The 27,904-nt window shown below is 39.7% G+C and overlaps 1 protein-coding gene across 4 annotated transcripts in view; it reads right to left on the reverse strand.

Moving 5' to 3' along the window:
* Window positions 1-27,904, reverse strand: part of VPS13B (vacuolar protein sorting 13 homolog B) — a 629,099-nt gene that overhangs the window by 122,598 nt on the left and 478,597 nt on the right. For all 4 annotated transcript variants that reach the window (XM_072151499.1, XM_072151498.1, XM_072151501.1 and 1 more), the window contains exon 36: window positions 13,234-13,635. In XM_072151499.1, coding sequence (XP_072007600.1) covers window positions 13,234-13,635 — 402 coding nt within the window. The remainder of the gene's footprint in view (window positions 1-13,233; window positions 13,636-27,904) is intronic.

Here is a 27,904-nt window from a genome sequence, read left to right on the forward strand (position 1 = left end):
ACATAAGGTTTGGGGTGGCTAGAAAAATAAAAATCTTATACTCACCTCCTTTGGCGCTCCCTTTGACCAGCAGTGCTGCCCATGACCCACAGCCTCTGTCTGTTTACAGAGGACAGCACTCCCATTCCAACCACTGCCACAAATTCGCAGGTGTGCGGTAGTGGTTGGGACCAGAGCCCAAGTGATCAGGAGCTCTGGAGGAGGTAAGTATAAGTTTTTTTATAGTTTTACTAGCCCCCTTCGAAGCCTGGACAACCTCTTTAACAAAACACAGCCAATCCACAGGAAGCATACAACGGTAGTAACGTCGTAACGTGTAGATTTTGGAGGTGTATAGTAAATTTTTTTAAAGCATAGCATAGGCAACTATGGACAACCATTTAACGTTTCTTCTGCTGCTTGTGCCCCAGTCCAGATTTCACCTCACCCTCTCCTTGTGATAAATGGAATTTGAAAATCAATCCTGAGCTTATACCCTAATCTTTTGCTCTCACAATGCTCCTGCTTGAGTAAACAAGGATGCCTAAATTGGTGAAATCTCACCAGGGCAAGAGTTCTTAGTTAGCACCCAGTCACGTGGCTTATGTTGCTTTTACTGCATACAGAGGCTTTCAGGACAGAACACGGGCCACTGCTAATTGAGACCGCAGACAAACTACGGACCCTTGAGCGCCACTGTGTGCGCGCTGGATGAAACATAAACTGCAATAATGTGATCAGACCTGTCCAAGTTACTCATGAACTTGTGTTTCTTCCTGCACTATAGGTAGCTTGTACAGTACTGGTGAGATCACTGTTCCTAACCAGGGGTCGTTTGCGAGTCGTGCCTGTATGTCTCATATCATACTTAATATTGCTTTCAACTGTAGGTTTCCTTAAGCAAATATATACGACTAAGGACGTGCTCTGCGTCTGAAACGCGTTGGAATTTTGATGTCTTCCTATGTCTTTTAAAATGGACTAAATAAAGAAATTGTTTTACTGAACGCCGTGGTTAACTTGGATTTGAGCTGGATCGTGTTGGTGCAGTTTTGGATGTTACTCGACTGGAGCGAGGATCTGTGCTCTCCTCCACTCAGCGTTCACCATGGTATGAGCTGAACACCATCTCTTCAAACCAAAGTCATCCATCAGCAAAATGGAAGCAAATATTTGAATGGTTTTTATCAGACTTAGGCCTCTTTCACACTAACTTTTCCGTTACCGGTACAGATAGCATACAGCTACATGCATTTTAATGGGCAATACCTATTCAAACGTGGGATCATGTTTGTGAGAAAGTGGAACACATACGCTAGATCCTATGGCATACATAAAGTTAAAAGTAGAGGTAGAAAGAAGTTAAACTATTAACCTACAGCTAAAACAACAACTCACAGAGGCAAATGTAGAAAGCTGTTCAAAAGATGAGTTTATACCTCGATCTGATCAGGTGATCACAAGACTTCCTAATAATATTGATGGGGCAACTTCTAGATTTGTTGTGTGAGACATATATTATACAACAGTGTTTTGATATTATAGGGGTTCTCTACCTGCATTGTGAGCTTTTTATTAGACTGGTTTTGCTGTAAAGTGCACTAGGCTGTCATTTGTCCTGTACTTGTAATTGACACTGTGTTAAGTAAATGCATGGCTTTATGTATTTTACTCCTTCGCTAAACTGTTCCCTTTAGGATAAAATCTGAAGAGAAAAAAAAATTGAATTAAAATACTTTGCTCTTATCTTCTATAGATCTAGAATCACACTATGCAAATGAGTCTCTCGTAATTCTCGCTACTTGAAATCAGTCAGCGGACTGTTGACAGACATTACCCCTAACAGCCTGGCAGAGATCCTTCTATGTAATGCATTTCACCAGGTTGATTTCATGTTCCTTTACGTCGGATTATTGCACAGCGTCTGGTGTAATGAATAAAACTCACAGAACGGCGAATATGAAGGTAGATGGCTGCTGGGAAATGTCAGGTCTGTGCTGTGAGGTTGTCATCGGGATTTGCATTGAGTTATAATATGAGCTGAAAGTATAATCAGGTTAAATTCTGAAATATATAATAGGTGCTGTTACATATGGTTATAGACTAGCATAATATAACAAGGGGATACAGTATTCCCCCCTTCAGCAACAAGTTGTTGCATCCTAATTCTGATGCGTCAATCCCAATAGGTCTTAACTGTATAATCAGGGTATAGATTGGGCACAAGAGAGGTGCTGGGTGAAGACCTAGCTTCTGCGACTCCCCCTCCATTTTCCATAGAGCTTCTATGAAAACTGACATCTCAGTCTTAGGCTATATTCACACTAACGAATGGAGGACGTATATACGGCCGATATACGTCCTCCATAGACGTCAATGGGCGCACGGCGCCCTACGGGAGCGGTACAGTGCAGCACACGTGCGGCACCGTACCGCTCCGTACCCGGAAAAAGATAGGACCTGTCCTATCTTCCTCCGTAGTACGGAGCCGTGCGCCATTAATTCCTATGGAGAGGGGCGGGGGTGAGCTGCGCTCACCACCTCCTCCTCTCCCCGTGCACTGCCGTTGCCCGCTACGGTACGGTACGGGCGGGCAACGGCAGTGTGAATATAGCCTTAGGCCTCATGCACATGACTGTTTTCAGTGGCCATGAGCAGGCCGCACAAACTGCAGCCAGCTCACGACCACCGTTGACTTACATTATATGATGTCATTGTGGGGTCAGCACACTGCTTCCACAGCTCCCTGTGGAGGTAAGAGGGGGAGGAGCGCTCACCCCTACCATCTCTTCCGGCCTGGAGACCTCCAAAGGTTTGCAGCTGGGTGCAGCACACAGTCACATGCACTGAACCTTAGGCTCAGTTCACACCTGAATCAGAGGTCTCCGTTTCGGGAAAAGTGTAACAGAAACAAAGAATAGAAAGTCTCTGTACAATTATTTCTGCTATTTCACATTGCTCCCAACCAGTCCTGTTTTTTCACGCCTGTCCCGCTGTTAAGCGCCTTGGGAGTTTGCCCCGTTTAGCCCCTCTGTGTCCCACTTTCTGGCCCCGACAAGAATTTAATTGGTACCAGGAGGAAGAACAAAGAGGAGTTGTGCAGGTCACAGCAATTACCTGCCTCGCTTTACATGTATCCCTTCCCCTGCTCCCCGACACACACTCCGTCAGCTGCTGGACGGGCACTGTATCTGCTATTGGAGGCACAGTAAGAAGAGTAGGAGCTGCCTGGGGTGTACATTATGATGGGGAGCTGCTGGTGAACACACCATGATGAGGAGCTGCTGGGGAGTGCACACTATGATGGGGGCACACTGAGATGAGAAGCTTCTGGGGTGGCACACTATGATGGGAAGCTGGTGGCGGCACACTTTAATGGGAATTTGCTGGTGAACACACCATATTGGGGAGCTGCTGGGGAGTGCACACTTTGGTGGGGGCACACTGTGATGGGAAGCTTCTGGGGTGGCACACTATGATGGGAAGCTGGTGGCAGCACACTATGATGGGGAGCTAGTGGCAGCACACTATGATGGGGAGCTAGTGGCAGCACACTATGATGGGGAGCTGCTGGTGGGCACACCATGATGGGGAGCTTCTGGGGAGCACACCATGATTGGGAGCTGTTGGTGGGGCACAATGAGATGGGAAGCTGCTGGGTTGAACTACAACATAAAAGGGGGCTTGAAAATGTGGGAGCCACAATTACTTCCACGGCACATCTCTCCTACCAGTGCTATGGGAGTGGGAAGTTGTGCGCTAAGAGTGCCCTGTTATGGAAGAACCTCCTTAGAAACTTTTTTTTTTCCCATTTTCAAGAGAATGTTTAATCCTATCCTTAGCCAGCCTTCAGCAACAGACTGACAACTTGTCAACCTACAGAGAACGCAGCCCAGTAAATCATAGTACATAGGAGTAGAGATGAGCAGACCCGACGATTACCTTCTGGTTCAGCAGTGCGACCGATACATATTGGTAACCGAAAAGTCACTCCGCCAAACTGACGCTCTTTACGAGTGGGAGATAACAGTAGCATAAACAATAAGGTCAATAGCATCGCACTGAAAACAAAATTTTTGGGGGAAAGGAAAGATTAATTTAAACCTAACTTTTAATGGTAAAAGATTGAAATACTGCGTATTTTTATGTAGAGCAGTTTCACCAGCTATACACAATCTTATCCTATTGGTTTCTGATGCATGTGTCCCTCTTTTTAAATTAAAATGTTCTTTACTTTAACAATAATTGTCTGTGTTCTTTCAAAACTGTTATGCTATATAGGATTGTTTCCCCTAAATCCCTTCCTCATCCAATCCCTACCCTTCCTTGGTTGAACTTGATGGACAAGTGTCTTTTTTCAACCGTATAAACTATGAAAACTTACCAAATTTGTGCCTTTTCTATACCCTCACTGTGGCGATTTAAACCCTACTAACTTAGGGCTAATGTATGTACTATTGGGGTTGATACTGATATATGTGATATAGAACTAAAAAGTTTTGCTTTAACTAAAAAAAAAACAACATGACAAAACAGCCATGCAAAGTAATAATAATCCAGTCGTAAAAAAATGCACATCAAGGTGTTCAACCCTTTGTGAGACCCATAGAAGGATCTACTATATTTGTTAGGTGAGGACTTTAATTTACATGTGCAGTAAGAGGGGATGTGCCAACTTTGAAAGTCCACTATCCTCTATGGGAGATAAGCCGATCTTTGGGGCACTGACTGCTGATACATTAAGCAAATCTGGAAAACGGATTATTAATAATGTGTGGAGCGCCAGGGAAAGAATGAGCCCTTACGGCTCATTAGGATAATTTTAAAAGTTGATGTCAGAAGGAAAAAGTCAAAGGATAACAAATTTTGATAAAAGAGAAAAAAAATTGTGCTGATCACCGATCCAAAGCACTTACACGTGCCGGAGATCCTCATGGACAAAGTGCAGGTCCATGAACAAAGGAAAGAAAAAGGTCTCCGCACCTCCGGTCTCCGGTTCAACCATAACTAGGTTTTTCCCTCCTCTTTATAGTCTAGGGGATATGCCGTGTATATTTTAAGAATACCTTAAATAAAGTCTGGACAGACATTAATAATTTTTACCCACTGGAACAAATTTTGATGCTTGATTCGGATGGTAGATCTCCTTTATAGCTTGATGACTAGATGATCAGATCTGAAATAAAGCCCCAAACTCTAAGCTTGGCTCAGCTTAGGCAACATATGACTTTTTTCAGGTAAAGAGTGACTTTTTTCGGCTTATTAGTTTATAACTTGAAGCTAATTTTTTTTTCTTTTTGGATCCAAAAAGAAAGCTAAAAAGGATATTTTATACCCTACCTGGAGCTGAAAACGCCGGTGATGTCCGCCTTTTATGAAAAGCTATTTAATAAATCTGCAGGTCAGCGTTTTCCACTTGGTTTTTGGTACATTAAGTTCCCTGATGATTGAGAACCTTTCATTTTCACATTCCGAGTCAGAAGTATCAAAATTCTTCATGTATATGTATACAAAACGGCAAGAATAAAATAATTAAAACCAACCCCGGAGCAGCCCCCCTTTCACCACAGCCATCCTGGATTTCACATTTGTTGGAGGGAAAAAAAAAAAAAACCTGTGAGCAACACGGATTGATACTCGGATTACACGTTAACTATCTTCTGTATCCAAATTAAAATTTCTGAGAAAGAACAGTTCAGCAAAGTTTACAAGACAATGTCATATAAAACGTGTCAGGCAAAAAGATGGGATTCCGTTTACTTAATACAGTCTCCGCAAGTGAAGGATTAGGAATTTTTTTTCCCTTCAACTTTTTTCTGGTTAATTTGTCTTTTTTTTCCCCCTAAGATGGTTATAAATGTATTTATAAGACTCTGCACAAGGACGAGGATCAAAAGGAAAACTGGTGAGAACGAATGGATGGAGTTGTCTCATAAGGGAATTATGCAGATTCGTGTAAACAAGTGCGAATTGTTGAGGTTTTTTGGTTAACAAAAAAAAAAAGGAAAAACGCTACTATCATTTTGTCTTAAGTAATTCTATATAATAACATCTGTATAACAGATGGCTGAAAAGGCGGAAAAACAATGCTCCGTTTTCTTTCTCCTGTTCTAAAGTAGATCTGAGATGACAACTTTGGGACTCAGCTTGGGTCAGCAAATAATTTGTAAACCAAAAAAAAAAAAAAAAGCCACTATAAAATCAAAGACAGAGTGAATTATTTCATGTATTAGTTTCATGCTATAAAAACAGTGACATTAATCCGGCCGTACTCGAGGTATCTATAAGAAATAGATAGCACATTTTGGGAAAACATGGATTTCGTTTCAATATTGTGAAATGGAAAAGCTGGAGCGTCCTACTTTTTGCTGTATTTATTGGCCCCTGTAAGTGTCAAGAGGAGCAGAGTTTTTTTACGCATGTGGTTTTTTTTTACCTGAATTATAATAATTTCAAGCAAAAAGCGAAACCAAATCTGTTTCATGTTGCAGATTTGATGCCGATCTTCACACGCCCATAGACTTTAATGCAAGGACGCATAAGAAAAGTGATGTGATCATTAATTTAATTTCCGCATTGAGCAACAAAAAAAAAAAAAAAATAGCATTGTCAGGGGCGTAACACCATGGCTGACAGCCATTGCAGCTGCTACAGGGCTGGGCCACCCAACCTGCCACAGTAAAGGATAGAGGATGTGTACCATTATATAGATATTATGCTGCAGATTGTACAGTATGAGGCAATATTCACACAATGTATGTACTACGGTATGGCGGGCATACTTCGGCGGCAGGGAGAGGAGGCGCTGCTCCCCCCAGGCCCCTCCTTAATAATATTTGGTGCATGGCAACGTATTCCAGGGAAAGATAGGACATGTCCTATCTTTCTCCCGGCTATGAAACTGTACGGCACCGCACCATTCCGCACCCGTATGGCGATGTACGCCCATTGCCGTGTATGAGGGACGTATATACACCGCATCTGCCATGAATTGGGTCAGGCGGATTCCCGAGCCCTGAGTGAAGCGGCGAAATTTGGGGCCATAATGTGGGCGATTTGGGTGGAGAATGCCGCCCGAATCGCCCACATGAAAAAATCAATTTAAGAGACAGACGCGAATGAAGTACAGAGCGGCGCCGGCACAGATCCTTCTGTCCGTGCTGCTCTGTTGCTTTGGAGGACTCAGGCAGCGTGCGCTGACGTCACGTTGCCTGCGTCCCTTCACAGAGAACAAGGGAGCCGAAGACCCGGGAAGAAGACACGAACACCTGAGGGGGAGCGTGACAGGAGTCGAGGTCAGTTGATTGCTTTATTATTAAAAGGGGGGCTGTATATCTAAGAAAACGGGGGGGGCAGTATATCTAAGAAAACGGGGGCAGTATATCTAAGAAAAGGAGGGCAGTATATGTAATAAAAGGGGGGCAGTATATCTAAGAAAAGGGGGGCAGTATATCTAAGAAAAGGGGGGCAGTATATCTAAGAAAAGGGGGGCAGTATATCTAAGAAAAGGGGGGCAGTATATCTAAGAAAAGGGGGGCTGTATATCTAAGAAAAGGGGGGCTGTATATCTAAGAAAACGGGGGGGGGGCAGTATATCTAAGAAAACGAGGGCAGTATATCTAAGAAAAGGGGGGCAGTATATCTAAGAAAAGGAGGGCAGTATATGTAATAAAAGGGGGGCAGTATATCTAAGAAAAGGGGGGCAGTATATCTAAGAAAAAGGGGGCTGTATATCTAAGAAAAGGGGGGCTGTATATCTAAGAAAAGGGGGGCTGTATATCTAAGAAAAGGGAGGCTGTATATCTAAGAAAAGGGGGGCAGTATATCTAAGAAAAGGGGGGCAGTATATCTAAGAAAAGGGGGGCAGTATATCTAAGAAAAGGGGGGCTGTATATCATAGAATACGGGGGGCTGTATATCATAGAATACGGGAGCTGCTTATTTTATAATAAGGGGGCTGTATATAACAGAGGCTGCATATTATATAATAAGGGGCGCTGTATATTATATAACGGGAGGTGAGCTGGACATTATGTAACCTGGGGGTGGCTTTTAGCCATAATTTAACTACACATTATATAATCAAGGTGGGCTGTATATAATATAACTTGTGGGTGAAGCATTATATGGGAGGGGGCTGTATCTTATATAAATATAGGAGGGGGCTGTATTTAAAAGGGAGGGTGGTTAATATGGGCTATTGTATGTAATTTGAGTGGGGGCATGATTTAAATAAAATTTTGGGGCGGTAAATCTGTAAATAGTAAAACGTGGGAGAATCTGGATATAGGGGTCAGATATTAATTAAACTATAGGATCTGTATATAATTTAATTAGGGGACAGGAGCTTTTGTTATAAATTTTTAAATAAATGAAGAGGGGCCACAGGCAGCAAAAACCCTAGAATCGGCCCTGGCTGTATTTACGCCCCCCATACGTCCGTGTGAATGTAGCCTAATATGTATATAACAGCGGGCAGTATTGCCAATATACAAATGAGCTGGCAGCTCAGATTAGAAATGTCAGGGGAGAGGATAGCAGGACGGCAGGACTAGAAATCTCTTATCTCTACTTCCTTACATCTACTTCATGGGCTGCATGAAATCCTATCGTATAGTTTGTAAATGCAGAGTGCATGCGTTTATGGTGTGTTTATGCTGTATGTGAGGATATACTGTATTTGTGTGCACGGTGTGTATATACTGTATGCATGTGTGTATCTGCTGTGTGTATATGCTGTATGTGTGTATATGCTCTATATGTGTACATATGTGAGTGTATGTGAGTGTATGGTGTGTATATACTCTGTGTATTTTGTGATTTTACTGTATTTGTGTGAATATATAGTATAAATGTACACTGTGTGTTATATACTGTTTATATGTGTATATATGGTGTGTGTATACTGTATGTCTAAATAAATGATGGATATATACTATGTATGAGTATGTGATGTGTATATACTGTATGATTGTGCATATAATATGTATACACTATATGCAGGAGTGTATAAATGTATATATGAGTGCATAAATGGGTGCGTATACATGTATCTATGTATATATGTGTGTATATGAATGTAGAACTTACTTACATATATATATACATATATATGGCTCTCCAGGCTTTGAAACGTTGCTTGGCACATGCTGGAATAAAATAGTATGTTTTTGACCACATCAAATCTCGGAGTGCTGCCTTTTTTTTTGGATATATATATATATATATATAATCTAAATGGGTGTGATTGTATAAGAAGAGTGAATAAATCAGGCAATACCTCTTTCAGGCTAATGGAGTATACTTTTGAGAATACTAGTTCTCTTCGTCAGATGTTTTGCATGAAACAGCATTTTATACACACTAGCCGAGCATAAACGGCACTGAACCCCTTGCTTACATGTAAATTCTATTAAAAAATGTAGCACAGATACATATAAGACTACAGAAATAAGCGTCACTACTGCCTTCAAAGAGGAAAGCATAAGTCCCTTCCTGACCATTAAGGGCATTTCATTCTATGATTTGCAAAGGCTAAACTCTGCAACGGAAAGAGCAGGAACATTACAAAGGCGTGCAGACAATCCGTGACAACTCGTCTAAGTGTATACATGTTTCTTTCATGTCTATCTGGATATAGGCCTGGAGAAGCAGGTGTTGATCTTCATTAAACCTCTCCTGCCACTTGTGCCAGACATAAAAAGTGAACTGACTCTAGATCCATTTCCACGTTCATGTCTGTTTGCCCTTTAAGACGTCTCAGGGAATCAGACAGGTCAACCTTTTCCAGCCATCAGCTTGATGTCTAGCGCGGATGGGAGCATGCCCTCTGTAGTCTCGTCTCGTGGATTACTATCAGACGCACAATTCAGGTCAGTGCAGGAGCATGTGTGATACAGACTCCTCCATACTGGATATTAATATGATGTATAATGAGAATGTAATCCCTTACAGTGACCATGAACTTGTTTCAAGCTCTCCCAGCCCTGGCTAAGGTAAGCGTGGGAATGAAAACAATGTTCTGAAAAAGTCTTTATGGCTAAATCAAGAATGCCGGCCCAGAGCACTCACAAAGTCTTTCATGTTGCATTTTAGCTTAGAAAGCATTTGCAAAATGCACTGAAATGCGGAGAGGCCTGCCAGATTTTTTGAAGTAAAGAGGGAAATAAATCACCTAGGTTTGGCCCGCTATGAGTACTTTTCAGTTACAAGACATTTCCTGTATCTGTTCTGCCGCAATGTCGGCTTTCAGCTGGTATTCTTCTTTACAAGGTCGTCTTATTGCAGGGATCGTTTGGGCGCTGTTGGCACTGCCAAATTGGTTTTGGAAAAAAATGTCTTTAAGACCCTTTCTTTTTTGTCTTCAGGTCCATACAGAGGTTGCTCTGTGTGGAGATGTGAGTGCCGTCAGCGAGCCTGGCTCTTGTAGGAGGCCCCATGCCTTTCATCAAGTAGACTATGGCGCCAAAAAACTGCCCCTCCGCAGCGTGCTGGAAGAAGCCAACATCCTAAATATCATACAACCTTACTGCGTGGAGCATAAAAACAATGACCGATATACAGTTTCATGGAGTACAGTACTGTCTATTCATGCGTTCGGCTACATTTTCTTGGCGGGGGCAATAAAACGTAAGCACTCAGCTAAGTATCACATCATTTACAGCACGAGGCATGTTCCAGATTTCCCTTCTTAAGATAAATAAGATAAAAAGAGAGTGCTTCTCGAAATCTGTACTCAAAACTAGACCGAATAGGTTTGCTAGAGGCAAACTTGCATGTAACGGCGATTCCAGGATTGTAAAGCGAAGCCCTAAGCCAATTAATATTGGTTTACGAATGGCAGACATCTTTAAGAGACAGCAAAAATAAATGAGGAGAATGTTTTATGATGAGATATGTGATCGTGCAGAGATGGAGCAATTAGTAAGGTTTTGTAAATATTTCGGATTGGAACCGGCGTCGTTAAATCCTTTAAAAATTCTGCCGGGCAAAACGGCAATAAACATAATCTGGCGAACACAGTATGATGCAGAATGTTTATTAGATGCCTGGATCAGATACTCAAGTTTCTAAATGTTTATGCTAAATGTCGATGCACCTTTCTTGTAAATCACATTTCCGCTTATGTACTGGGGAGGAATTCTTCTTGTAAATAGCAGCAAGTTAGAAAAGTAAAAATACAAAGCAAATCCATAAACTAACACTTACATCTTGCCCATTGCCTCATCGTTGAGTGAAATTGACAAGTAAAGCAAAACACGTCCATGCCATTTACACCTCGTATGTAGGACGCCATGCTAATCAGACTTAAGGAAATTCAGGTTTTTCCCATAGTCGGTAATGGGTTGGTTAGTAAAACTCTGTGAACAAGCTTTATAACACATAGTAAGTAACTGTATCAAATATAATGTAATAGCCATGATTTTAACCAGGCATGGGCATCAATGCATTGGATGAAAAACACGTTTCATTGATTATATGAACTGTAGGTATACATTTTTAACCTTTCCTATGGCGAATGATAAAGAAAACTTAAAGGGAACCTGTCACCACAAATTCAGCTAGTGACGGGTTCCTAAAACTGACCCCTTTCTTTTAGCTAAAAATTGTTTCCTTCGCATCCTCATAAAGTCAGAGTTATAAACTTGCCTGGCATTAAGGGCTCTATAAGGCAAGGCAGGGGGTGTGGCTTAATGTTATGTGACCAGGGCGACATCATCACAGGTCTTTTAGCCTCTAAACATTTGCAAATGGTACCCTGAAAATATGAGACCACATAAAAAAATCACAGCATACCTGCATGGACTTCTACTCCTCTCCATGCAGGCTGCTGTTAATTCATGTGATATGATATGCTGTGATTTCATGCAATATACGCTTGGTGTACAGTTTGCTAATGTTAGGAGGCTAATGGACCTGTGATGATATTACCCTGGTCCCATGACATTTCTGCTGCATGCAGAGTAAGCATGGGGAGGAGCTCTCTATAGCTATCCTGGGACACCAGGTAAAATTATAAAGTTGAATATATGGGAATCTGAGGGGAACAATTTTTAGCTAAAAAAAGGGTGTCAGTTAGTTACTAGGGCTCTATGGGAACCTGCCACTAGCTGTATCTGTGAAACATGTGATGACAGGTTTAAGGAAGACATTATTATACTTAAGATCCCAATCTTCTGGCTAGAAGATGACACTATGGGGAGAATAAACACTGACACTGGCAAGTTAGGAAAGAGAATATGAAAAGCATAGAAAGGGAACCTGTCATCAGGAAGGTAATTTTTACTTGATGTCAGGTTCCAATAGCCTCTGGCAAGTTGATTTCGAATATGTTTTTGAAAGTTACCTTTCATAGCTGTCAGTCAAATGTCTGTTTAGCCAATAGATATTTTCCGAATGAGTGCACAATGCACATACAATTTCATTACAGTGAGTTGTTCTAAACTTCTCAACATGGCAAGAGGAGTCAGCCAAAGCCTGACACCCCTGTTGGCTTATCTAAGCTAACAACCCAAGGGCCAGACATTGAAATTCGACATGTCAAATTCTCCTTTCCTGCAACAACAAATTTAATGCAAGAACCATGAGGCCTCCCATACACATTAGATGGCTGCCTGAGTCCTGCCAGGTCCCTTCAGACTAAAATGAATTTAGAATGAAACTAAATAAGACCATGAAAAGTAAAATTTTACGTAAATAAGATAGATGGTAAAATATCTGCAATTCCCTTAATAAATTCCCTTGGATAAAAGCTCTACTTGACTCGTTCTGAAATAAGGACTGTTGCTTATCCACCTTGGTTGAACAAAGTTGGAAAGCAGGCTCAATTCTATACATGGTCCATTGTTTCCAACCAAGATATCATCTGCATGTGGGGAACACTCACATGTCACTGACTAATGAAAATGACTGCCGAGTCACAAACACAGGCAGAATTGGGACCGAGAAAACCTTAAAAGAAACATATTTCAGATTGGAAAAAGGTCTTCCAGGACAATTAGCCATCATCGGTGCGAGATATGGAAACCATAGGTTTTTGGGAGTAGAAATCCAGAGGTCCAACTGCTAAGTATGCAATAGTTAGAGTGAGCAGGGCTTATTCCACTGAGAGGGATATCCCACAACACAGAGAGATTGAAGATGCCTAAAATCGAAGAATTGGTTAAACCTATCACAGATTAGCTACAAAGCTTTGGGTTAGGGTTAAGGTTTTCATAATATCAAACAATTGTGCTTTAAAAAATTAAAACTCACCCAATGCTTTATTTCCTCCTTGAATAGTGAGACATCCCTGAAGATCAGAAAAGTTTGTCAAAATGCAGGGAGTTTTTGGATGTGGCACAGTCTCTAATGACAAAAATACTTGAGTGGTCCGGAACGAGATCCTGTTAAAAAAAGACATTGAACTCCATTTTCCTTCTTGTGGTAAGTGGGATTTGGAGACCTCATGACCCATTGTAGCGGGATCCTTTCTATGACTTAATGGAGGTTTCATAGTTTCATCCATTTGTGGCATTTCCTCGGTCGGTAATAGACACTCTAGTGAATGGTCAGGTCCACTTTTCATGATTTTTTCTAAGAAAACATTTAGCTGGTCCAACTTGACAAAACTGAAGTTGACTTTCAGTGGCCTTGATACATCAACGTTGATGTCAACTGTTAAGACAAATACAAAAAAATAAATACATCATTTTACATTATCATATTTGTGATTAGTTATCCAGACTACTACTTTCACTAAATTCCAGGCCCATCAAAGGCGTATGATCATCAGATGTGAGACAGCAGAATCCAATCAATTCATGTGGTGGGTCAAATCTCCAGCCAGTGATTGGCTCTAGTGGCCAAAAATGTTCTGCCAAAACATTGCTAAACGGGGAAGTAAAACCAAGATGTACCATACATTATTGTTACCTTAGAGGGTGGAGGTGATCCCTTAGAAAAAAACGGCTACTGTATCTCATTAAGTCCATTAGAAGCGAATGGAGTGGTGATCATGTCCACTACTTCTTTCACACTGAGTACATAAGGACATAAAGAAGACCTGTCACCCTTAAAAACAGACGCAGTAGTGTTACACTTCTAGACTTATGGGAAACCTCCGATAACGCTAACAAACACTGCTGCGCTGTACACTAGAAACACTAGTACTCTCAAAGCGGTCCGGCGTGTTCATGAGGGGGGATCCAAGGTGCTGCCTCTTCCCCAGACCGCCCCGCTCACTCCATAGGCCAGCAGTGACTGCCGCGCATCATGCGGCAGTCACCGCCCTAATCCCGCCCTCTCATGAATACGCCGGACCGCTTTGAGAACAGTCCGTTGTTTCTAGTGTACAGCGTGGCAGTGTTTGTCAGCGTTATAGGAGGTTTCCGATAACACTAGCAGCAGTGCTACTTTAGTAAGCAGCCCATAGTGCTGTTTTTGAGGGTGACAGGTCCTCTTTATGGTTGCCCATGCGAGCCTTTGCTCCAAGAAACTTGCTCTGTGTGCTTGTGGGATTTCTCAGACTGAACCTAGAATCACTGAGCAGAACTCAGCATGATCTCAGGACTGAATTGACCTCTTCAATCCACAGTTCCGTATGGGAATTCCAGCAAGGACACGCGGATGGAACTTTTTTTTTTAATTTAGCCAGTTGTTAAGATAACTAATGCTCACTAATGTACACTTTATATCCCATCTTGACAGAAAAAAAACAGAAATATATTTTGGCTAATTTATTAAAATAGAAATACTCTGACACTCATATTCAACTGACATGCGGTCTAAGGAACTGCCCAAGGAGCTCAGAGAAAGAATTGTGGTAAGACACAGATATGGCCAAGGTTACAAAATAATTTTTGCAATACTAAAGGTATATATTGAAATATCAATATATACTGCATGGTATTTGTAATGTAGGAATCTCATCTACCTATTAAAAAAAAAACTTAACTTAACCTTTCACCACCCCAAACATATTAAATCTAACATACCAGAATGTAGGGGCTTGCACACTGATTCAGGCGCAATTTGAAGTTTTCTCCTAGCCCCTTCCGTTTCTGAGAAATGAGCCCTGGTGTCTGACTATTCAATCTTCAGTATCATCAGAGAGAAGAAGCAGCAGCGCAGGTGGGGTGTGTCAATATGCTAATCTTCTCTTTCACCATTCAATCGGCAGCGGACGATATCACGCTGTGTTCTATGTGCCGAGCGGAGCCGAGCAGCTGCGGGCACCCGGCATTGCAAAGCGAATATGCTAGGAGCGTACAGCAGGTAGAGTGTTCTCTGAGACTGTCCGCCGCCGATTGTATAGTGAAAGAGAAGATTAGCATATTGACACACCCCCACCTGCGCTGCAACTCCTCCTCTCTGACGATTGAAAAGTCAGACATCTCAGGAACGGAGGAGGCTAGGAGAAAAATTCTAATTGCCGCTGAATCAGTGTGCGGGCTCCTACATTCTGGTATGTTAGATTTAATAAGTTTGAGATGGTGAAAGGTCTTCTTTAAGTAAGTTTTCCTTTAAAAAGGTAGATGAGATTCCATGCAGCATATATTGATATTTCATCTTCACATTGTAAACAGTCCAGACCAGAAAAATTATTTGTTTCTTATAAAGGGTTCTGTATTGATTGGCTCCTATATAATTAATTTTAGGACTATATAATATTGAAAGTTTGTTCCAGCATCCCCCTCTGCCGTGCGCCATGTTCCTCTCTGGAGAGGGGCGGGGGTGTTTTCACCCCCTCCTCCTCTCCCCGGCACCGACGTGTGCCCGCCATGCTACAGTAAGGTGGGGACACCGCAGTGTGAATGCAGCCTTACACTGACCTTCAAAAAAAATCTAATTTTTTGACAGTGGATTTCTTTTTTGCAAAGCACAGAGGAAAAACTAATTTAAACTTTTAAAAATTAAGAGGAAAAGTCAAAAGCATTTAATAAAAACTTAGGGAAACCGAGGATTTTTATAAGTTCATTCAGATGGCCATGTGTCCTTAGAGGATTAGAACGGTGTCTAGAGGACAAACAGATGAGTTCCAGAGCTGCTATCGGGATGTCAAGCGAAGAGCTTACACTCAAACCTTGGACAGTTACTTGGATGGATTGTACCACAATAATGTCCAGTTGTCAAGTTTGGTCTACGGTCCAAAGATAGTGTTGGAAATTGCAGAACATTTTACAAAGTTGTGTTTATTATCTTCTGATGTGTAAATAAGAGCATGAAAACTAAAAAAAATTACATAATCTCATTTCTCTGAATCCTTAATTCAGTTTTCCAGAGTTCAGACCAGTCCAAGTTTTGTCCTTTTCATCAACTTTTTGTATTTAAATACTTACATTTTTTTCCACCTTTATCTTAAAACCTTCACCTTGTACATACAGCCAGGAGTAACTGGTGGAGCATATTAGCAGGGGAGAGGACACCAATAGCAGATCTGACTTAACCAGGGTATGTACTATATTTTTCGGACTATAAGGCGCACCAGATTATAAGGCGCGCCATCAAAAAATGCCTTCTAAAACGTCTAGGTTCATATATAAGGTGCACCGGAATATAAGGCGCACCGGATTATAAGGCGCCCCTGATTGTAAGGATGAATGACCAGCAGGTGGCAGACCTGTGCACAGTTCAAGGCAGCTGTTGTGTGTAAGTACGGTTCATATATAAGGCGCACTGGACTATAAGGCGCACCTGATTATAAGGATGAATGACCAGCAGGTGGCAGACCTGTGCACAGTTAAAGGCAGCTGTTGTGTGTAAGTATGGTTCATATATAAGGCGCACTGGACTATAAGGCGCACCTTTGATTTCTGAGAAAATCGAAGGATTTTTTGTGTGCCTTATAGTCCGAAAAATACGGTACCTGTTTTCCTTAAATATGCAAGATGTGTAATTTTTTTGTCAGTGTTAACCCCGTATCATCGACAATCGTTTTCAGCTTAATGACCAGACTCTATCTTCAAAATCTGACATGTGTCAAGATAATTGACTATAACTTCGGAATGCTTTAACATATCCAGGTGATTATGCGACTGTTTTCTTGGGACACATTGTACTTCACGTTAGTTGTAAAATTTAAGTGATAATTTTTTTGCGTTTCACTATAAAAAAATGAAAATTTGGAAAAACTTTGTGAAAATGCTTCATGCCCTGATTTTGAAATGTTCAGTTTTCCAGGCAAATAGTTAAACCACCTAAAAAGCTTGATAACTAACATTTCTGGAATGTCTGCTGTATGATGACATAGTTTTTTAAGTGTTCTCTCATTTTTTCTACGATGTTATGAGGTTTAGAACTTTAGGTGCGATTTTTATCATTTTCATGAAAAAAAATCGCCAAGTCTCACATTTGAGGGACGAATCAGCCTCCAAGTGACTTTGAAAGGCCTAAATAATAGTAAAACTCCATAAATTACTGCAGCATAGAACCTATACCCCTCTACGTATGTAAAACAACTTCTATAAAGTTAAATTAACCCTTTAAGTGTTTCACAGGGGTTAAAACAAAAAAGTAGAAACTTTTTAATTTTTTTTTTTGTAAAATGCATTCATTTACGCCGAAAATGACATTTTCATAATGAATTAAATGATGAAATGCTCTGCAAAGTTTGATGCCCAGTTTCCCCTGAGTGTACCGATACACTACACGTGGTGGTAAACTTCTGTACGGGCGCCCGGCCAGGCATGGGATGAAAGCAGCGCCATTCACAGCAGATTTGTATTGTTACATTATACAGGATATAATTTTTTTTTTTACTTATTTGGTAATGCGAACATATGAGGACTTATTATTTGCAGAGTGAGATACAATGTATAGATAATTCATTTTGGGGGTCTATAGCTTATTCATGAGATTTTATTAACTATTTCAAGGGGGACACAAACAAAATCATCCATTTTAATTTTGGATTTTCAGCACTATTTTTTGCCCGCTCACCATAACGTAAAAATAATATTTTATCTTTATTCTTTGGTTCACTACGATTACAGTGATACTTTTTTTTATATTGTTTTTCTCATCTTTGCTCAATTTTACTGAGCAAAACCAATATAGAGGACAATAAAATTATATTTTTTTTTTTTACTATAGACTTTTACTATAACTTTTCAGAGACATAACTTCTGTATTTTTCTGTTGATAGATCTGGTTAAGGGCTTATTTTTTACAAAAATAGTTCTTTTCAGTCATTTCATATTAGGCTTGTAACTGTTTTTGTCATTTTTTGTGCTTTATTTGATGAAAAATTGTATATTACAGGAAGTTTTTTGTGTGTTTTTTTTTTACATCGTTCACCATACGGGTTCAATATTGATTTAGATTTATGGTATAGATTAATACGGATATGGTGATGCCAAATATGCAATGTTATTGTGTTTTATATAATTTATTTGGATTTTATATGTAATGGTTGTGATTAGGGGACTTTTATTTAATTTATTTAATTAATTATTATTTTAAAATAATTTTTACATTCATCTGATCGCTTGTTCAAGCCCTTACACTGCAATACAAACGTATTGCAGTGTATAATGTACGGTAAGTAACTGAGCCTGCTGAGCACGCTCAGTTAGTTACACCCAGGTCCTGCAAGAAGGCAGAATCCGGCATGAAGAGGACCCAGCAGTTTCTGGGCTGCTGCAGGAAGCTGCTCACTGGGGTGGTCCGATCCATGGTGGATACACTTACATGATGTGGTCATGCTTGACTACGGCATGAAAGGGGTTAAACACCCTGGATCAGTGTTTTTCCAGTGTTAGTGCTGGGTCCGGGCTTTAATGACTCAGCCTCACACTGGCACTTACAGGACCCGATGTCCTGCAATCTTCTTCCAAATCGCCGGCGTAGAAAGGCGGAGCATCAGAAGAATTACCTTTAATGGCCACCTTAAAAATCCGAAACGGCGATCATTAAGGGGTAAAAGGGGTATTCCAATTCTATCAAATAAATGTTAATGTTTGAATTATGAAAAGTTTCAAATACAATACAATTTTCCAATATACTTTCTGTATCAATTCCCCAAGGTTTTCTAGATCTCTGCTTGCTGTCATTCTATAGAACGCATAATTGCTTATTTCCAGTGGATAGACATCTGACCATGGTCACACAGGTGCACAGCCCATTATAGCCCACGGCTCTGATTACTCTCTAGGACACTAACGATCCATGCACCTGTGTGACCATGGTCAGATATCTATTCACTGGAAGCAAACATTGAAGCTTTTTATAGAATGACAGCAAGCAGAGATTTAGAAAATTATTGGAAAACTGTATAATTTTTCAACATACAAACAATAACATTAATTTGCCGAAAAGGGAATAACCCTTTAATCTTCCATTACAGCCATAGGACTGCATCAAAATGTGCAGGGTAACAGCAGTTTAGAAGCATGGAAAAGGCAAACATTTTGGTGTGACAAACCTGTGGCCTTTCCAACATCATCTGTGATACTGTAAAACAAGTGGAGCATGAGACCTGCCACCACAGCCCTTACCATTAACAAAAAAACTGATGTAAATTATAGTCCAAGTGTACAATGGATACACACTGACATAGTTTCATGAGTCTCTCATTGGAGTTGCGCCATACGAAAGGTTATATGTTACTGATTGGTGGGGAACTCCTTTCTCTAAGAGCCTTGTCCTACCTACAGGAAATAGCCATTATATACCACTACCAGTGAACTCTATTATATAGACCACTAATTTACATAGGCTAAACCCTAGTCCAAAAGGGTTTTGCCAAATATTTGTAGTAAAGATAAAAGGGAAAAAAAACATAAAAAATAAAAACCTTTTTACACTGAAGTCAAGCTCTCTCCACTTCAGAATGCCCTCTTTACTGTAATTGATGGTCCTGCATCCAGACACATTACTAACCAGATCTCCTTCATTCTGAGGTGAGGAGAGCTTGACTTCAATGCTGGGCTCTCCACCTCCATGACTTTACACAACCAATTTACATCTCACTTCAAGGTTGATTTTCTGGATGATGCCACCACACTGAGCCATGAAAGAAACACAATCTGGAAGCCGCTCATCTGCTTCACAACATACTGGTCATGGTTAATTGCGTCAATTTCTGATGACAGGTTCCCTTTAAGTCTACAATGAAGAATTCTACAATTTTGGTACTGTTCTCCTGCTGCCTAGTGCTACCGTATTTTGGTGGCTACCTCCCCACTACGCACGGCTTGCACTACGCCCCCTGTTAGCCCTAAAAACATGTTTGCAATGCACTAATGAAAAACTATCAAGACACCGAAATGTTTTTTAGCAAATGACCCTCTCTTAATTAGAAAAGTCTGCACTCCCGCCAGCTCCACTTCTCTCGTGTCAAGACTCATTAAATCATAAGGGAAAAAAAATTCTTATTTCAAAGTTAACAAATGCCATGCTTAACATAACAGCTAAACTGGAATGAAGTGGGCACATTCTTGGGTTTCCACATGAAGTCATGCTAAGCAGCCTACAGCTTAACTCGTAAGGACGATTAATTACTTTTCATGGAGTGAACCTGACCTAACATTCTATATACTTTGTAGGAAATCTAAAGGATAAGGGCACGACAACACTTAGCTCACTTATTATAGTTAAAAACGCTTTATTAAATAAAAAAAAAATGATATAATATTTGCCTTGAATCTCTTTAAAAGCTATGGGATGGGGACAGAGGTGTGAGGGCAAGTTTTGGAGTTTGGTTAGTATTTCTTATGTTCTGTGCAAAATCCTCAGTAGAAAAAAAAAATGGCAAATGATCAAATTTGATAGATGATAAGATTTTAGAGTAAATGAGTATCACTATATCGGAAAGGTATAAAACAGAAAAAACTGCAATATTTATCATAAATGTGATAAAGACATAGATAACTGAGTAACTATATAGAGATAGTATGTAGATATACAAGGGCGGCACGGTGGCTGAGTGAGTAGCACTTCTGCCTTGCAGCACTGGGGTCCTGGGTTCGAATCCCACCCAGGTCAACATCTGCAAAGAGTTTGTATGTTCTCTCCGTGTTTGCGTGGGTTTCCTCCGGGTACTCCGGTTTCCTCCCACACTCCAAAAAAAAACATACTGTTAGGTTGTTTAGATTGTGAGCCCCATGGGGACAGGGACCAATTTGACATGCTTGTGCAGCGCTGCGTAATCTGTGTGCGCTATATATAAATAAAGAATTATTATTATATAAATAGATAAGATTGATTGATCAATCAAAAAGCAAGGCAATGGGCAGCACTCAAAACCGAAAGTGAAAAAGATCATAAGATCAGAAAGATCTTAAGTGATGCCCAACATTTTAATAACACTTGAGAAGAGATCCTGTAGATGGATTGGAACATTGTGCACAAATTGAAGGAATGACAGCTATTCCCCCATTTGGAGCGCTGCGTACATTCTGTTTTTTTGATCTATGGAGTTAGACTTTCAGTAAGGTCATCTGGGCAATGCACCCACACATCCAGCTGGGTGCTGTGGACACTATAAGGCTGCATGTTCACATAGCACGGCGGTCACACATCAGCTTAAGAGAGAGGGAGGGGCGAGTGTTGCTCGTCCCCGCCCCTCTGCATAGAAAATACTAGGCCCATGGCTTTAGAGACAGCCAATGATAGAGCAGGCTCTATCTTTTTGCGGCTATGGCTCGGAATGGTGAGCGCTCGTTGCACCAAAGCGGTCTATGGGGGGACGTTTCCCCCGACGGCCGTGTGCATGGGGCCTTAGGCTGAATTCATGCCGGAAACGTACGTACGGCCGAGCAGTACATTCGCCCCCCATAAACGGCAATAACCACACGGAGCGGTGCGGTGTGCACATAGTCTGATCATCTTATCATTCCGTAGCTGCACAAAGATAGAACATGCTCCATCTTTGTCGTATTTACGCCCGTATAAATGCAGTCAGACTGGAGAGAAAGAGAGAGGAGGATTATAAATAGAAAAAATATGAAGAAAGGGCAGGACACAACAATAAAAGTGATAAAAGTTGGTTTATGCCAAAAACAGGCCCTCCCCGGGTAACGTGTTGTCCCTTTGGCAATTTTGGATTGTCACATGGACATGGATAAACAAGAAATCTTCATTGCAGACACCTGTGATAACTTTTACAATTCATCACCGCAGCCTAGGGGTAAAGTTCAGTAAATTGTCAGCATCCAGAAATATGTCTGTAACTAGGGGTTGTCTGTAAGTCGGGGACTCTCTGTACAGTGGCAATGTTTGCTTTGTTGCCTTTTTGCATATGCACTAAGCCACATTTCCTTCATTTTTGTTTGTGTAGAGTGCTGCCTCATTCCTATTGTATCATATGACTATTCCTCTGTAATGTCTTAGTAGTGCTACTGAAAATGATAGTGCTATACAAAGATTATTATTAGAATTATTAGTAGTACATATTGCAGAGGTCCTGTTGCCACGCATTTCCACCATTTCTTCATTTAAAGTTGTCAACTTTGCTGCTCTAAATCTCTCTTTCTACATAAAGATAGATATGAGATAGATAGAAGAAGATAGATAGATAGAAGAAAATGGATAGAAGATAGATAGATGACAAAGATAGATAGACATAGATAGATTATATTGTAGATACACAATAGCTGATAAGATAGATAGATGATTGATAGAAAGAGGGGAGAATGAAAGAAATACAGAAAGAAAGACTACACTATAGATACATGATAGATAGATAGATAGATAGATAGATAGATAGATAGATAGATAGATAGAATAACTAGGTAGGTAGGGGAGAAAAAATTACTATACTATAGAATAGATACATGATAACTAGATGGATATTATAAAGAGAGATGATAGATAGAACTCCTAGATAGATAGATAGATAGATAGATAGATAGATAGATAGATAGATAGATAGATAAATAGATAGATATTAGATAGATAGATAGATAGATAGATAGATAGATAAATAGATAGATATTAGATAGATAGATAGATAGATAGATAGATAGATAGAATGTTCCATAGATAGATTAAAAAGAGAGATAACTATCTAAAGCTCATATTTCTCAGTCACACTTAAAAAATAGATATGAGATAGACGAAAGATATGGAAGACTGATCGGTGATAGATATGAAATATAGCTGATAGATACAAGTTAAATACCTACAGATTCCTAAATATAGTTAAACATTAAATTTCATAAAATTAGCTTTCATCTCTTTAAGAGAAGTGATTTTCAAATGTGGATTAATCTTCCTAAGAACATAAAAAATATAAAGAAAAAAAAACTTTTGTAGAAACTTATGGGCAGTTTACTTCATAAGCAAAAAAATCTATTAAAAAATATCCATTAAAAAATATCCGAAAAGATCTATGAATAAACCGGACTAAAAAAGTAATTACATTCCATAATAAAACCTCCTATTTGATCCATCCGACATCAGCAGCAGCAGTAATACATTTAGCAATGGTGAAGGTATGGAGTAGCTGAACAGGCCATGTGCACGGGAGCTGACAATCTAGGTGTCCTGTGCGGAGGTCTGTAGTAGATGACCTGCCTCCGGTTCAGCACTACTCGGAGTGTAGCTGTGTTAGGAACAGGTGGCCCTGCTTTCAATTATGGGGGGCTAGCATGCCAGTGTGAGGCCTGGATTAGTTCACCTTCTCACAGGGAATTTGCCTCGGTTGGGATTGGATTTATTATGGCTTCACACATGGAACGCGGCTCATGTCAGCTGAGGGCAGTGACACATCATATGATTCAAATTAACCTGCTGTGGACTGTTCCGCGGGGCCTGAGATTGTGTATTAAAATGACGACATTTTTAAAACAGTTTGATGGAAACCAGGAACCCTTAAGTGCAATGGTTCCAATTTGTTCCAACTAATCTATCACCTGCTGGATATATTATTCTAAAGGGTTTCTGGTAGCTGAGCGTTTTCCAGCCTTTTATATAAAGCGAAGCTTAGCTAATGGGTGTAATTGGGCCTTTTTTAAAGGAAAGCAAAATATTTTTGTGGCAGGCGAAAATGTAATGTGGTATATATAGTCTCTGACAAAAAAACCGCTATGAGGTCACTAATGAACACGGCGATGGGGGGGGGGCGCAGCAGGTTTATAGTCATGTGATCCGAGTCAATGGAGTCATTCATATAGAAATGCTGGCCCAAAGATATGAAAAATATGGGAGAAGTCTGGGCCTCACCTTCTCATGTCGTCTGTCTGATCTATGCACAGAAAAATCAACAAAATAACTGAAATAAAATCTGGAAATAGATCTTTCTATTGATAAAGTTAGCTCGGTTATACACCAAAGGAATAACAGGTCTTTGAAAAGACAAAAAACAGCATAAAAAAAAAGCAAAATTGAAAAGCTTAAAAAAAGAAACAAACAAACAAGCAGACAAGATCCTAACGGAATGAAAAAAAAAATTACAAAACAAAAAATATACCATTTTTGGTTTGTAGTTTTAAAATTTTTTTGTTCACTTATGGTGCAGAAATATTAGACCACTAAGGAGACAATCATTTAGCTCTCATGTTAAGATGTGAAAATTAATAATGAAAAAATATCACAACTGTATGTAAGAAAAATCTATAAAGGAATAAAATAAAATACTATATATATATATATATATATATATATATATATATATATATATATATATATATATATATATATATATATATATATATAATTGTATTCCTTTTTTTAAGGGATATCTCATTAGTTTCTCTATTCTCTGTTTAAAATAAAGTGAACGGTGTTCGCTTAAGATTTAGACGTGCCTTAAATTATCTCTGCACCTATTTATTTCTATTAAAATGAAATTATTTCAGTTATTTAATTTATCAATATCTATTTATACATTAACATTTCGTTTTTACTTTTTTAGAACATTGGCAAAGTTCTGTTACAGTGCTTAACAACGTTCATCCACCTTGCAAATTGAACATGCAAATAACTTTGTCATTTTATGTCAGTAGCCTCTGGTTTCAAGAAATAGGGATAAAATATCATATGCTCATTAATAGCATAACAAACGTTATAAATAGTGAATTAATCTTCATGCAGAGCAGTTAAAGATAAAGTTAATGATTTTTTTTTTTTAAGGGTTTCATTTTTTATTTATTTTTTTTTACTTTTGCTGAAGTAAAATACATTTTGACATTTTTTTTATAATTAAGAAGGTCCAGGGAAAAAAAACTCTCTTGAAAACAGATACTTCCATCTCCCTTCTATCTACCGAACTATTCTAGAATGCACATACATCAACTGATAATCCAGGATTTTTGATACTATTGCACCGAGGTCTCATTGATGTGTTGTAGATGACCTGTCATGAGCACATACTTCCACCCAAAATACACCTAATTAGAGAACAATGGAGATAACTCTCCGGTTCAGGCGACTACTACTCAGAGAGCCGAATGTTCTGTAGAACTTAAAAAACAAAAAAAGTGTAAATCTGAAATTCCACAGAATTCTATACCTGCATATACACACTTTATAGTGAAGCTGGTGATACATTCTATAGTTTCTTGCTACAAATACAATAAATGGAAAGCTGTTGCTTCTCGTCTCGTACATATCACTCGTGTAACTTGGAAAGCACAGAAAAAAACGAGCACCTGAAATAAAACGTCTAAAAGCCGCGGACAGCCCCTAGGTGGTAGTGCTGCTTCAGATTATATCCACCACTCCGTTACTCTCTGTGAAATGAGCCGCTCCACACTTCCAGCTTTACACTTTGCATTTGCAAAAAAAAAAAAAACTTCTTTCAAGGAAATTATTTTCAAAATGGGAATTTTTGCTCTAACATTTTAGTCATTGATACTTGTAAGGGAAAATATATTAAAATAAATTGGTTTCCATCGGCCGGTAACAGTTTGGCGTTCCACATGCAGCATTTTTTTTATGATAATTTATACAGTGAATTCGTTTATGAATATTTGGCAAGTAGGAGCAGCATTTCTTCTATAAGGATTCTTTAGTTGACTATCAATAGAATTGCTAATCGTATAAATTACTGATACAAGTCAAGTTGGGGCATTTATTAAACAACTATAGAACCCCGCGATTCCTAAATTCTGTTTCTAGGACCTCTAAACACTAAAGTCGAAAGCAGTCAATAGAAGTCTAACGATCCCCTGGTCATCAGGGGGACATGGCTTTCTAAAAATTGTTGAGACACAGGTGCTTAAAGGGAACCTGTCACCAGGAGACCCATTTTTAGCACTCCCCCAGTGCCCACAGAGCATAGTACATACACTGCCAAATTTTTTGTATTAAAAATTGGTTTTACAGAAAAAAAAATGTGTTATATTGTACCTTTCATTAGCATCTGCTGTGTAACTAGGCAGTTGCCTTTTGGGAGGAGCTGGAAAGGAGCAGTTCCCCCCCCCCACCCTTGGGGAACAGCTTCTCCATGTGACCTTTTCAAATATATGAAAACACCCATCACTGGGCTTAGCGACGCCCCCTGCTCATCTACAGCCAATCCTGAGTGTGGGGAGTTATTCATATATTTGAAAAGGTCACATGTTTCCCAAGGGTGGGGGGGAACTGCTCCTTTCCAGCTCCTCCCAAAACCAATTTTTTTTATACAAAAACACTTTGGCAGTGTATGTACTATGCTCTGTGGGGACTGGGGGAGTGCTAAAAATGGGTCTCCTGGTGACAGGTTCCTTTAAAGAGAACCTGTCACCACATTTTTACATATACAGCTAATGACAGGTTCCTACAGAGTCCCATTAACTAACTGACAGCCTTCTTTTTTTTTTTTAAATCAGATATTTTTATTGAACATTTTTTAATAACAACACACCCAACAAGTACAACTTGGAGGGAAGTATGTACATATTATTACAATAGGCTCTGATTGTATACAATATTACAATCTTGAATTGCACTCGTGAAAGTATTTCAAAAGAATTACAATTGTATCTTTCGTCTTATACAAGGTTCACATTTTGAAGTAACGTATACGCTTATTATCAGTAACATACTCCCTCCTTCCCTTCCCAACTCCCCCCACCCACCCTTGCAAGCCAGCTCTTCTAAGACCAATTAGGTCATATTCAATCTTTCTCACACTGAAGTAGACCCAAGCCTATCTTTACTCATTTAGCCAATGATAGTTGGTATTCTAGACTTGCCCTGACAGCATTCTTTTAGATAAAAATTGTTTCCTGTACATCAGTATAAATCAACTTTATGTTATATTCCCTGGCATCAGAGGGGGTGTGTCTTGCTCAGCCAACCTCTCCCATCTTCTCTTCCGCATGTCATGTGACCAGGGTGACATGATCACAGGTCCTTTAGCCTCCTAACATTAGAAAACTGTACACCATGCATATATTTGATCACATGAAATAACAGCTGCCTCTATGGACTTCTACTACTCCCCATCCTCCATTAAATTCTACTTCTCCCCATACATTATGGAGGCATGCTGTGATACATACATGTGGTAAATGTTGCAGATGTAACAGGATCTCTGGCGAAACACGTGTCAGGGCCACTGCACATTTCCAAAACGGTCTGTATGTGATCCATTTACCTGTATATTTGCAAGCTCTTGTGGTTGTCCCTTTATTTAGCACTTTATTCCTGGTTATTTGTATTAATAATAATTATCCTTGTACTTTTTCTCAGATGCCTTACTTTGGCATGTTAGGGAACCCTTGCTGCTATATGTCATAGTTTACTATTGGGTTTTGTGCAATTTTTTCTGTGTGTTGCCCTGTCTTTGTTTGTCATTTAATATATATATATAATAATAATAAAAAGAAATTGATTTTTGAACCACTTGGTTGTTTATATATATATTTACTCATTGCTTTCTTCTTATGGTATGTGAGTTGCCTGTATGTAGGTAGCCAACACACTACACCCCCGGTAAATAGGTAGCTAGCACGCTGCCCCCAGAACATTAAAAAAGAACCTTAAAAAAGAAGTAGCACAGGCAGAGCCAACACAGAGA

Source organism: Engystomops pustulosus, chromosome 5, assembly GCF_040894005.1.
Source record: "Engystomops pustulosus chromosome 5, aEngPut4.maternal, whole genome shotgun sequence".
In the NCBI taxonomy this organism is placed as follows: Eukaryota; Metazoa; Chordata; class Amphibia; order Anura; family Leptodactylidae; genus Engystomops; species Engystomops pustulosus.